Genomic DNA, 14431 nt, shown 5'->3' on the forward strand with positions numbered 1-14431 from the left:
CCTCTCAGGATGCTTCTTCTCTCCATTCTGTGACCTCACCTTTAGCCTTCCCATAAGCCTTTGTGTGCAGAAGGAAAAAAACCTCAGAGACTCAAATGCACCCGAGGAACAAACTTATCAAACTCATCTTTGTAATCTGCTCCCACCATGAAGCTGTGCTACTTCAGCTCCTTATTTGTTCCCCTGGAATTTCACTTTCTCATTCCATGACCTTTATAAAAAGATTTACATAGTAAATACCTCTGCCAGCTTGATCCTTCAAAAACATCTGAACTATGTTTAAAAAAAAATGGTATGATTTCTTTTACTAGGTGATAGAGATTGAAGTTTGATTCCTCTCGCCTTTTTTTTTTTTTTGCTTTGGCTACTCGAAAGAATATTTCTGCTCACCTACAAGCCACTCCCTTTAGTATGTTTCCTCTCTACCCTGCCAATTACACAGTTCTTATTTCTCTATCTAAATGTTAATGCTTCTACTGAATCTCCTATTATAACTTGCCTCAAATGATACCTTGAATATCTGTATGCTGGTGGAATATAATCAATAAAATGAAAGATTCTCACTATGCCTATAAAATATGTTCCTAGCTTTCTCCACATTTGAAATATTCAGCTTTCCATACTGACTAAAATGAAAATGTTTCCTCATTTCTCCCATGGAAAACTAACTCTGAAATAGCGAGTGCTACGTGTTTGACCAAAAGAGTGAAGTATGAATGTTTCTGGAGGAACATAAAGGTCAGTGGCAAAATAAAAAATGTAAATGACAGCGCACTAAAATGGCATTCACAAAGTCCCAAAAATGAGTGTAGACTATGAATGACGACTACACGAATACTTTCAGGATGAAATGTTGGAAAAGTCATAGCATTGATTAAGTTGCAAATGAGTAACAGTCCATTGTGGAGGCTGGTAAAAGCTTGTAAAGCACACATCAAGACAAAAACTCTTCTATGGTATCCTTTATTTTTCCTGAGAGGTGGTTATTTTTTCTAGGGCTGGGGGTTGTTAATTCTTATAGGATATTAACAGAATTTCTAGTTCAAACTAAAAACTGGACGGCTGATTTTTTTTAAGGAGGATACAAAGGCTTCACTTTTTTATTAAAAAAAAAAGTTTTGGCTGGTTTTATGCTGCTTCTGGTTCAAGGAACCAATTTACTCAATGGAGTAAATCCCTATATGCAAATTGGGCTTCCCTTGTGGCTCATCTGGTAAAGAATCTGCCTGCAGTGAGGAGACCTGGGTTTGATCCCTGGGTTGGGAAGATGCCCTGGAGAAGGGAAAAGCTACCCACTCTTGTATTCTGGCCTGGAGAATTCCATGGACTGTATAGTCCATGGGGTTGCAAAGAGTTGGACACAACTGAGTGACTTTCACTTTCAGTTTCTACATGCAAACTAGAGCTTGATTATCAAAACCCCAAATCCTTAATATTCTAGGAATTTAAACCTGATAGACATGATGGCAATGCAAATATAAACTGTTGTGATAGACTAATTGTAGTTGATTTAACACAGTCTAAAAGATTCAGTCCTTTAGCTATGGTCACTGTTAATATTAGTTTACGGTGGTTTTTCAAAACTAGCCTCCTGGCAACAAGGGGGAAAACCTCACAAAGGTTCCTGCTACTTCCCATGACCAAGCTGATGGAAAAAAAACTGTAGACATACAAAGTGAGTTCTGGAACACACGATGAAGTCTAATACACGTGTGTCATGACAGCAATGTAAACTGTGATCTCAAGATGCTCAGATGGTCATTTACAGTGGGTGATGGAGCTGGACTTTCTCATTGGTTCACAGGCAGAGGCAATAAACTAAATGGATATGAAAAATAAAGACAATCTCTCTACATTTGTAACTGATTTGTAATACTGCTATTATTACTAGTTATTATGTGCTTTGTTCCAGGCATTGTGCTAAGCACTGTTTATACATATTGAAACATAATGACTTGATCCTTGAAATAAGTCTATGAGGTAGTGCTTTTATTATTCTCCTGTTATAGATGAAGAAACTGAGAGAGGTTGAGCAATTTGCTTGTAGGGCAAGCAGTGAATTAAACTCATGCCCTCTGGTTAGGTACGCTTCCCTCAACATTGTTACCAAAGCCCCGCCTGAATGTTTTTAACCACAGGGCATCCTGCATTCAGCAAAGCAGATCCAGAAGACCCTGATTCCCTACAAATAACTAAATAAACATGCCAATAAATAAAAATACATAAGAGCTCTTATGAGATATCCCTAAGTACCTTTGCCCATCCAATACTTCTCATTCACATCAAAAAAATTTTAATAATAATTTTAGAAAGATCATTTTATGTTAAAAAGAGACTGAAAGGAAGATGCTTAAGAGAGGAAGAGTAGAACTGTGGAGAATTCAAACCAGCTTACTACTGCTATCTGCTTCTGTTGTCAACTTTCTGCGACGCAAAATCCTTTCTAACTCAGTTTCATTGTTTTCAATGTGAAGGGATTTTAAGCTTCTTGAACTAGTGGATTTGTTAAGAGTCCCCTAAAGTGAAAACAAAACAAAAACAAAAAGGTTAATGTCTTAATACAATACACAAAAGAATATAAAAGTCAAACCACCAAAACATTACCAGAATTTGAATGGAATTAGGAACTAAAAATGAATTTGCTCTGTATGTATTTTTAATGCACACACCTTTAACAACACATAGTGTTGGATCATTAAAGAAGACGCTACTGATGATGTAAGATGTCGAGCTTTCATATCAAAAGAACGGCACAAGAACACCTCTCGATGGGCTAACTATATGAAATTCAGTGCTGGGAAGGTACTTGCACATTGATGATTAAGATTCTGATGTGTGTTGATCGACCACGTGGAGAAGAGAACGGATATACTGAACTCACCTGAGAAGGTTATCTTGATATGGCAGCCACGAGTTACTGAACCCATATCCTTGCGGCACTGAAATATGTGGCTGATCCTTCAGAGAGAATGACCCTGGCTGCACACCTGCTGACAATGGTGTCGCGCTGCCAAAGGAGGCACAGAGTGCTCTCGGTGGCTTACCCAAGAAGTGCTGCACTGAACACACCATGACTTCATTGTGCAAGAGGAAAGGTTATAATCATACAGGGAGGCAAGGAAGGGCTGGCACCGCCATGCCACACTGCTGAACGGGGGAGGCAGGGAATGCATTAGTTAGGACCCAGAAGACGCTGAAGGAAAAACAAGACAAGGACGCTATAGAGCTGGGCTCCTGCTGAAAGCAGTGCTGACTTTCAAGAGGACTGAGAGAGACCCAGGGAGTGCTTCCCAGCCCTGGCTCCTCCAGGAAGTACGTTTTGGAGGGACAGCTATGGTTTTCTGGCTCCGTTACCGGTCAAGTGTTTGTACAGAGCACTGGGTAATGCACTTCTCAGATTTAAGGGGTAAGGATTGAGCATCCACCATTAAAAGTGGTCCATTTTCTTTTCTAAGAAATGCCCACTTTTTCTTCAAAATAGCCCTCCTCAGCTGTGCCACAGGCTTGTGGGGGAGCAGGGATTAAAAAAAAAAAAAAGAAAAAAACCCAGTTGAACCACCATCTTCCGATCAGAGAAAATCAGAACCTCAAGTCAGGTATAACTTTCTAGACTTCATGGCAGAGTTGGAAGGCAGCCTTTATCCACCAAGGCTAACAAATAGGCCAGCCTTTGTCATCTCAGCTCACTGTGGGTTTGCCTTAATCCTGCTCCCTGCCCCCTGCCAACTTCCTGAAGGATTCTAAGAATCCTACTGGCTAAAATGGTAACTCATGTTTCTTCTTTAGCCTATAAAACAAAAAAAGTAGCTTGTAAAATTAGGTAGTTGCAAATCTCACATGATAGAGGTTATTTACTATACTGTTTTGTTTACAAAGGTGTTTTTCTCCACCTAACAGCACAAAGTTACAGAAAAGCAGTCTGTTGTCACGGGGAAATTGACTGATAAGATTAGGAGATTATAGTCTTCTGCTGTTTGGCTAGCTAACCAAAACTGATGTGTAAAATACAGAAGGCTCACATTTTAATCAGGCATCCAACATTTTCCCTCTGGAAGAACCTCTTTCTCCTCTTGATTTATTGCAAAAATTCATAAAATACATTAAAGGAAAATCGTATTACATGTAACACTATAATTATTTTATATATATATCTTTTATATTTTATATATATATTTTATATGTATATCTGATTTAAAATCAGTTAATTTTATTTAACAGTTAATGAGGATCCATACCCACTCATCAAAGAGTTATATAGTAAGGCAGGATTGACACTGATAAGGTAATGAAAACAGAACTAAAACCAACTTAGATAACATTTTTTTAATGTATTATAAAAAATATACCCAAATCATTTGTGCTGAAAATTTTTAAAAAGTTGTACCATTTGTAAACAGAAAAACTCATGGCCATTACTATTAAAATCACTCATAAAACTATGAGTGATATCCAATTTGATATTCAAAATTATTTGAATATCAAGGACATTCTGCATGCTATTTCCAATGGCTGGAGTTAATTCAAGAAAAAGTTATGTGTCTGTGTATATGTGTATGTACACGTACATACCCATACACCATCCAGGGACATCTTTTATTGAAGAATTTATCTTTCACAATATTCTCTATTTTTGTTTGGATAAAAGCATTATTTCCCCAAACTCCTGACTGTGGCGAGCTACCCTCTCATCACACCTGATACTTTAAGGAATCCATTTTCCAAGTTCTAATCCCTGAATTCCCAACTTCTTTCTCCATTCACTGACTAAGATGGTTGATTCAGTTAATATCTGAGCAAACTTTAAATATGGAGGCAATTCTGGAGGAAGGTTTCTGCAGTGATCTCAACCGACATGATCCAGGAGCTCAGCTAATAAAGTATTGAGATTGTCTTAATTATCTATTTATATTATAATCATAAAATTAGAGAATCAGAAATTACCACGTGGTACATACAATTTCTTCACTTCACAGAGAAGAGAATCCCTAGGAGTTTGGGGCCAGGTACCACAGTAAGTGGGTAATAGGGCTGAACCTTGAACTTGGCTTTTCTAATTTCCAGAACAGTACTCTGTTTCTCCTTCAAGCTACTTTCATCATTTATCAGTTTTAACATATTACTGACTGGGAGATTTTGCAAAAATTAATGCCAGTGGCCAGTGATTTGTTATGTAAGTGAATACTGAAACGTCTCTGGTCAGTAAATTGTTAATCTTCATGTTAGTTAAATGTTCATAAAACTGACAAATCTAATTGTCAGGGAGTAATTTGACAAACGGAGAAGGCAATGGTACCCCACTCCAGTACTCTTGCCTGGAAAATCCCATGGATGGAGGGGCCTGGTGGGCTGCAGTCCATGGGGTCGCTAGGAGTCGGACTTGACTGAGCGACTTCACTTTCACTTCTCACTTTCAAGCATTGGAGAAGGAAATGGCAACCCACTCCAGTGTTCTTGCCTGGAGAATCCCAGGGATGGGGGAGCCTGGTGGCCTGCCGTCTATGGGGTCACACAGAGTTGGACACAACTGAAACTCATAAAGTTCAAAAAGACTTAAAAGAGAATTTTTAAAAAGCTGGTTTTGTCTCTGATTTAGAGGCAACTGAACTTGAGAGGAGACTTTCAGATTAATTTCTACTGAATCATTCTTCGGAAATCATCATTTTCACTTAAGAGTGGCTTTTAAATGGCTGGGGTGGCTCCAGAGATTTCCAAAACCCTTGTGTGACTATGAGAAGTGAACTGTATATATTTCTACCCACAGACTATACAACTTTAAAAATTAAGTGCAAATAGACTTGGAAAAGTAAGTTCAGTCAACACTGAGACTTTTAAAAGTTGACCTGAAAAGTGTACAGTGAGGTTTTTCAACTCCCCAAAACACGAGATGTGTTTTCTACCCATGTGCTAAGTTTCAGCGGTAGGCTTACAACTCAGGTCACTTTCATTTCAGCAAAAACACCTGCACACTGAGCTTATTCCTGGTTTCTGTTCAGGAACAGAACTGAACCCAGCACTTCTTGGTTTCTTGGTATCTCTTGGTACCAGTGCTCATTTTCCACTTCACTACACAATCGGCAGACTTTTCATGTTCTTTTCATGTTTGTTTCTCACATGTCACAACTGTGAGGTTGTTGGCATGTGCTTTGCTTGGTACTAACTCCTAATAGTCTGAACTCCAGCAGGAAGCACCATTAGAGCCCCATCTGATGGTGGGGGGGTGGGGGGGGGCTTTGTTTCTGTCCTAAAAGAAGTTGTATGGTATCTTGGCTCAAGGTGACTAGGAGCTCCAAGTGATCCATCAGCCCTCAAAGGCAACTTCTATAGTGGTAGTGTAAGTTGCCATTTGGGCAGAGGAAAGTAGGGGAGGGCATCTTGAGTTCCACTTCTTAAAAATGTAAGGAAAAGAATAACAGCTGTTAGTGATACACATTAATACCATGCAAAGAAGGGAAATCTAATGATAAATCCAGGGCAAAAGAGGATGCGGGCAACCTGCAGAAAAGAAAAATGTTTTGACAGCTTTTATAATTTGCAAATTATTCCACAAAAATCTGTTCATGAATTTCTCTCCTTGAAGTGGCACAAAACCATAGTGAGTATGAGTGTCTAGTGAACATGACCTTTAAAAGCAATGCTGTGATTAGGTAAACTTGCTACCATCCAGCATTATCAGGAAGTGGGATATCTTGGGTGATCAAATATCACATGTCTCATGTCGATGACTGATTTTTTCAAATAAACCTAATTTTAACAACAAACTGAGTGCAGTTTACCTTTTCACTGAGGATCAGAACTAAAAACCCAGAACCTCAGAACGCCCCGAGGGCAACTTTACAAACAGGAATTTACAGTATCATGTAGAGACAACAAGAAGACCATCACAGGGCAGCCTCCTTACCAGAACACTGGATAACAACATTTTCCCACCAAAGAAATCATTAGATAATAACCACCTAGTTTTTCAAAGATTTTAATACTTTATTCTGTGGGGAGGCCACCACGGTTAGCCAGTGTTGCACACCTCTCACGAGTACTAATTCCACTCACCTAAAAACTACAGCAAACTAATTAAGCCGTTCTGGGTTAAGTCTACTGTTCCGTGCTTGATGAAAATAATTTTGTTTACCACAATTATGTGGATGTCTGCATGCAATGCATAATTAGCGCAGTAACAACAAACATGGGAATATTAGCTCTGTACCTCCGCCCCCATGTTTGCTGACTTACTGCGCATAATAACTGGTATTGAGACTGTAACGGGATCTGAGAATAGAGCTCTTAGCATCTGAAACATTTTCTAAGTGAGGCGTTTGTCTCTGACAGAAACTGTTGGACAGGACAGTAGTCATTTATTCTGTTGGCAAAAGCTCAGACCCTGGAAAGAAGAAATATGACTATAGATGGGCAGTAAGCATGTTCTCCAATGGATGTGAATTACTTTCAGAGACTGAAATTAGTAACATAAAGAAAGGAACTTTTATTTTATTCTCCAATTTACGATCAAATGACTTTTTTTAAACTGTGAGGAAAGCAGACTGACTCTGATGCTAACACATTTGGGTAGAAGCTCAGATTTATATTTAGGTGCCAAGAATTCTGCTTTCAGTCTCCAAAGTTAAGCACCATTTATGTGAGATACTACTATACAATATACTGTTATTATCTACTATATTTATTGTAGATTTACTTATAAATAAATCTACTATAATCTATATAGAGATTAACTTATAAGATTATCTACTATATTTATATCTATCTACTATATTTATAATATATATACTATATTTCTGGTATCAATAAGCATCTGCTGATTCTCACATCTGGCCAGACACTTTATCTTCATGCTGCAATGCAAGGATTGGAGGACAAGAACAGGAGACAGTGATTTGGGGGAAAGTGAACCCATCCTTTTAGAACAGAAACAGCAGAGTACTGACACATTATTTTTTTTTTTTTTTTTTTTTTTTTCTGACACATTATTAACACACCTGATGCAGGAGTCCACAGCACAATCGAGTAAACTATCACAAGTAATGAGACTTATTGTAAACGGAACTAAAACATATCAAAACCAATTATTCACCAAAATAGAGTTTAAAAATATTCTTCCATTTTCCCATTAACTAAGTAATAAGCTGAGATCTATTCTTACCAGCATTCCTTTTAGTTCATTCACGGCACTTTCAGAGCCTTTTGCAGATTCCGGCTACAATTTTAAAAAGAAGAAAAACAACTGAGTAATTCGGTTTTAAAATACCAAAGATTTTTACATGGCAAAGTGTTGGTAACTTGTATTATATTGACTATGTGTTTTAATAATTAGGTCGATGTCTAACAGTTAGGAAAAAAATATTAGACATGTTAGTGCTCCCAAGGGCGCAGTTAAACAGAAAATTAGAGGTGCTAGTCAAAGCAAAAGGACTCAAGCCACCATCAGTCTACCTGTTTTGTTACTTCTTGCTATCATCATATATAGAAAAGATCTGGTAAACATTAAATTTCAAAGATTTAATTCCAAATGATTCAGAACATTTTACAACAAACTTTTCTCCACTCTCATTGCTGGGCTTGAGTCAGCAAGTGAGGATCAGGAAAGCAGCAGTGCAGAGCAGAAAGCAAGCGGCAGGGCAGAAAACCTCGCTCACTCCATCAGCTCCAGGCAAAGGCCAGCTCACACAGGCCTGGGAGGTCTCGTCTCATGAATTTCATAACAGGGATCAGCAAAGAACCCAGATTATAGGAGAACGTTAGCATCACTGGCTCTCAAAGCAGTAAAAGACCTCAGAGGGTGTGTAGTCCAAGCACTTCATCTTTTTTTAAAAAATATTTATTTGTTTATTTATTTGGCTGTGCCAGGTCTTAGCTGTAGCATGTGGCATCTAGTTCCCCGACCAGGGATCAAACCCAGGCCCCCTGCATTGAAAGTGTGGAGTCTTAGCCACGGACCACCAGGGAAGTCCCCACTTCATCTTTTTTATGACGAAAGTTTCACCTTGAGGAATTCTGTATTTGAGGCAGGTGTCTTGATGACAAGTCCAGCTCTCATCTGGCGACACTCTGAACAAAATCATTTGAAATGAAGTTCTGGGTAACACTTGCCTGCCCCACCATACCTAACAGTTTCTGTGGACCGCTCAACTGATTTAACACAAGGAAAATTTGGCATGAGGCCCTAAATGAAAAGACTGAAAAAAAAAAAATCTCTGATTTTCCTTATACCACTTCCCTTCACAAAGGATAGAGGTAAAGAGAAAACCTGCAAGTCACGGTGAAAGGAATCCCTCAGGCCTCTCATTCCTAGAAAAGAGGCCAAGCAAATTTTGCATCAAGAAATGGGAGGGGATTCATGACAACCTATAATCCTTTCCTCTAGAAAGGTAATAAAAGAATAAGATCCTATTCCAATTTTTTAAAATTGTACAGTCAGAAAAAGTGAGGGGGGGTGGTTTGCTGCTCATGTACAAATTAGACTAAGGCATCCGATTTTCGGAGCCTCAGTTTTCTGTGACATATACATGCCATCGGTGCCAGTCAAAAGCTCTAAGACGCTAATTTTAACCACACCAGCACCACCAGCAGCATCAAGGAATTCAGTAATATGCAGTTAAATGAGTACCCTCAAGGTAGGCCTGACTTGCAGGTAAGCTGTTTGGTGAGAAGGTACGACTTTTGAACAAATGCCCTGGCTACAGGCATATTCAAAGGTGCGGCTGCGCCACTCAAGGTGCCCTCTGACTGCACAAGCTTTTTAAAGCTTGGACTGCATACTCTCACAACCGGTGACATATCAGGAAGGTACTGACGGTACTGGGGCAAGAAGTGTGGACTGCCGCATGCGCTGACCATTTGTTTCTAAGGCTACTGACAGGTCATTCAGCACTGTATCTGCATAGTTTAATGATTACCAGTGGGGGAAGAAAAAAAAACAGTTGTCCAGTGATCCTTGTTCAGGTGTTGTCCAGACTTTGAATTGACATTAAATAATGTGTAACTGTTGAAAGAGCCACAGCATGAAAGAAAAAGGACACAGTGATATTCTGAAAATGAAAGTACATACAGAACACTGATTGCTTATGATTTAAGAAGTTTTCAACATTTTTCTTTCTCATTTTGTTTCTTTTATGACACTGCATTTTTCCTCTAGTAATAATTTGGTTTTGCTATTCTTTCCCAAATAGTTGTGACATGAAAGCCATAAAAATGTATTCTCTTTCTAAGGTTCTACTTAGACCCTGCATTTTAAAGCGTTTTCACATTTTTTTCCATTTGACCCTGCTGACAACTGTGTGAGTCACAGATGGTATTCTATGGAGAAGCAGCCTGGGAAGCTGGGTGACTCACAGGCAAGCACCCAACTCCCTCAACAGTGTTCTTCACCCACTAGACACTGGCGCTGGGTGCTTGCACACTCAACTTCTCGTCGAGATGCACGTTCTGTCTGCTTTCAGAGCACTAGCGTAGGGCTGAATTATTCTCCATAGCTGGCTGAAGCTGCACTAGATGTAAATCCTCTCTTGGAATGAAATATTCATTCCCTCTGCCCAGCCCCCTCTCCGTGGACCGCCCACACCATGGCTATTTCTGCCTTGCCCAGCGATCTTGTCTGCTGGTGACAAAGAGGCAACTTTAAAAGCCCAGCAGAATTTCTAACGAACAGTCATGACACTCAAGAACACTGAAGCAGCTGAAGAGGGGGCATCCTTGACAGTGAGAAAGAACCATAAAGTTCGGTTTAAAAGAAGAGGAAGAGGAAAGAGAACTTTGCTAATACCTTATTTGGGTGAGGAAAGAAAAAACATTTTTCAAGAAAAATGTCAAAAGCTCTATGATTGGGTCTATTTAAAAGGACAGACATACAGGGGACGGGAGAAGTTCTGCATTAGACGCTGGGTGCTTACACAGTCCTGGAGCTCACTGTGGTCTACTTTAGAATATATAGATATATAATGAGTTTCTCCTTGAAGTGACCTGGAGTGGGTGTGTGAAATTAATGAGGACAATCTTATAAACCTATTTTTCAAAAGCTGCTTGAGATCTGTTCTGATATTTTTATCCTCAACACACTGAAAAGAAGCCCCAGGAAGGCAAGAATCTTTGTCTCTTGTTCACTGCTTTATTCCCAGTGCCTAAGATAGTACCTGGCACATAGCAGATACTCAATAAATATTTGTTGTATTATACTGTCTCTTTCAAGTAGACAGCAGCACCCTGCAATCACAGGACTTTGGGGTTGGCCAAAAGTTCATCTGGGTTTCCCATAAGAGCTTATAGAAAATCCAAACGAACTTTCTGGCCAAACCCATACTTCCTGGAGTGCCCCAGGTTTACCATGAGTCAAACAGAGTCCTCCTGAAACGTGCTTTCATGGAAGCAAATGTTTTTATGACACATTATCCTTAACCTCAGATTTGACAGTCAATTCTGATGCAGCTTTCATCAAATTTTACATTTGAAAAAAGAAACATCAAGGGGGAAAAGCATCTAGTCATTCCATACCTTTGCATTGGGCCTGGCTGTCTGATTAACCGGTCTGAGATGAACTCCCTTTTTAATTCTGTCCATCATCTCTTCAACTGCTTGCCGCTTCAGGTCTGTGACTTCTTCAGCTATGCAAAAAACATACCCGTAAACCATCATATGTTACAAGCAAACAACTACTTCCTGCTTCTGGTGACTTGGAAAGATCGCACTATGTAATTAACCACAGTCATCTTTCAGACAGAGTCACAAAACACCAATAATCTACTAAGGTTAACAGCTCCCAGGTAGCAGTATTTTTTCAATAAAAAACCTTTTAATAAGAGGTTTGCTTTGAGAAATAAGAGTTATAAAACTTAAGGTCTAATTTTTAGCCTAGAAATCAATATTGGCTCATCTACGTTAAACAAAGTAGATTTTGTTCCGTTTGTCAACATAATAATAGATCCGGATCTCTCCAGGTTTTCATAAATCCAATTTTGTACCTAACTCCAAATAATCATTCACCTTTGCCTCAGAGATATTTTTGTAATTTGTGGTATAACCTATGTAAAAGAAATTAGCCCAAAGCAGGAATAATCATCGAAAAGCCCATTAGAAAATAAAAAATCAAAGAGATCTTTTTACCTGTTGGAAGAAATCCACAGTCAGAAGATGAGCAGCAAATAGATAAAATCTATTTTTAAACTGTCATCTTTTGTTTAGGAATCACATGGGAAGGAAACACTTAAGCAAACCTTTTCAAGTCTTTTAAAACTGTCAATGTTGAAAGAAAACATACATACAGAAATGACTGCAATTAAGTAATTAAATTTGATAAAAATAATTCAGGGTCTATAGTTTAATCTTTATACTCTTTTGCTGCAAAAACAATAAAGCTGTGGGAAAATGTATCAAATAGATAAATACAACTGAGATGAACTAAGACTTGTTGGTCAGAATAGTGAAATTTGTCTCTTGCAGGACAGCTTGACCAAAAGCACTGAATCATTTTGGAACATTTATCACTATTTATGCAGCTCTAGATTTTGTGTTTATCTGCAGCTGAATCACTGCATCCACTACATTTAAGTTTAAATATCTCACAAAGACCCTCCAATTAGCAACTTTAATGGACTCCACACTGTGGGGCGGTCATATGGTGGACACTCAGCAAGTATCTACCTATTGACGGACTTGCTAAAAGTTCAGGCTTCAAATGGCTATCCATAGTTTTAATATTTGAGCAGAAATAATTACACCTCAAAAGGATGGCTTCTAAATGTAGGCAATCACAATTACTTATATATCCCTCAGCTAATTCACAGTGGTGTCAGGCTTTGTGCTAAGGAGGCCTAAATCATGGCTTCTTTTACTGCTACATGGCAGACTTCACTCTAACTCAGAGGAGCTACGCTTATCCATGCTGGGGAAGAGGCAGGTGGGAGCAACACAGAGAATGCAGAAGGATCCATCAGCCTCTATTCTGCAGTATCACCGTGATTGGATCACTGCTACATCCACCACATAACCTAGGTATTCTCACACAGTCCTGATTTCAAATAGTGTTTGGGCACCCTCATAAGCCACTGAAAAGCTGGGAATTCAAATTTCTCAGTATCCAAACAGCATTTTACAGTACTAGAAGTCAAAAAAGTATCTTTTGCCAGACAACATGGGAGACATGGCACCAAAGTGAGACCACATCCACCAACAGATGGATAACAAAACTGTGATGGATTAACTATGTGCCCTTAAGCAGTATATTCTAGGGCCACCTCTGCTGATGGCTCACGAACATCAACATGGGGACAGACAAGAAAATTACTATGAATAGAGATTCATTCATTCACTCACTCATTTACCAACTCCCTCATTCAATATCTAAATACCTACTGCACATCACACAGTGCTTTTGCTGACCCGTTTCAGAATGAGAGGAAGTAAGACTCAGATCTGTCATTCAAGCACCTGATGTGGGTATGGAATTTATTCCTGGGAATTAAAAAAAAAATCTTCAAAAAACATTTGATTTTCAGAAAGGCTGCCATTTTGAGTAAGACTTGGGAAGAGCCGCACTGCAACGGGAACACCGCCTACAAACAGATTAGCACTCTGTAAGGAATGATTGAAACCCAATTAAATGCACCATACAAAAACTAATTAAGGCAGACAGATGGAGAATTATGGTCAACACCATTCAGATCTGCTGCAGCATCTAACATAGCAGGAATTTAAAGTAGTTTCTTATTTTTGCTTGCCAGAATCATAGTGATAATTCAGAGAAGTGCCACTATCTGCATTGTGTACAGATGATAAACCAGGCTTTAATGTCTCAGTCTTTTTCAAATGTAAAGGCTTAATTGGTCTTAAGGAAAAGAAATCATTCTGATCAGATTCTCTACTCAGGCACAATTCAAGGCTTGGTTAGCTACACAAGCTCTCTCTCTCACCAACCCTGTTTTTGAACTAGCAAAAAGCAATCTACACGAACTTCTGAACTCTTAAGCAGTTCTAATAAACCTGCAAGAATCACCTACAGAGAGCTCATGGTATGTTTTGTAATTCTTTTCTGCAATCGCGCAGTTGGTAATTGTCTCACAAAAGCATGTAATCAGGGGGACAATAGAAATATGCAGGATACTGGAGATTAAAGAAAAGGGACAAACGAAGACAAGGGGTGTAATGTTATTGAACTGCCACAGGAAAATAAAATTAAATGTTCTTTGAGTTAGTGCTTCAAGGTCAGTCTTGGATCAGAAAGCTACATGTAATTAATTGAGGCTTAAATTTTAAGACCCACTTGAAAAATAAGTTAGTTCTTCAAAAAAAAAAAAAAGACTCACAGACAAAACCACTATGTTATTGCTCAGTAAAACCTTTTGTTACTGCCTAGAGGAAACTAAAATGAATTTCTAAATTTCACCATTCCACTTTTCTCTTTCAATAACATTTTTTTTAAGGCATGTAAAAA

The 14431-nt window shown here is 38.7% G+C and overlaps 1 protein-coding gene across 3 annotated transcripts in view; it reads right to left on the minus strand.

Annotated features, from left to right (window-relative positions):
* SHTN1 (shootin 1) overlaps positions 1–14431 on the minus strand; it is a 110070-nt gene that overhangs the window by 20172 nt on the left and 75467 nt on the right. For 2 of the 3 annotated variants that reach the window (XM_055559842.1, XM_055559844.1), the window contains exons 13-15: positions 11497–11606; positions 8153–8206; positions 2396–2516 (exon numbers count right to left, since the gene is read on the minus strand). In XM_055559842.1, the coding sequence (XP_055415817.1) occupies positions 2396–2516; positions 8153–8206; positions 11497–11606 (285 nt within the window). The remainder of the gene's footprint in view (positions 1–2395; positions 2517–8152; positions 8207–11496; positions 11607–14431) is intronic. The other variant, XM_055559843.1, reaches the window with a different exon arrangement.

The sequence above is a fragment of the Bubalus kerabau genome, chromosome 22 (genome assembly GCF_029407905.1).
Source record: "Bubalus kerabau isolate K-KA32 ecotype Philippines breed swamp buffalo chromosome 22, PCC_UOA_SB_1v2, whole genome shotgun sequence".
Classification (NCBI taxonomy): Eukaryota; Metazoa; Chordata; class Mammalia; order Artiodactyla; family Bovidae; genus Bubalus; species Bubalus kerabau.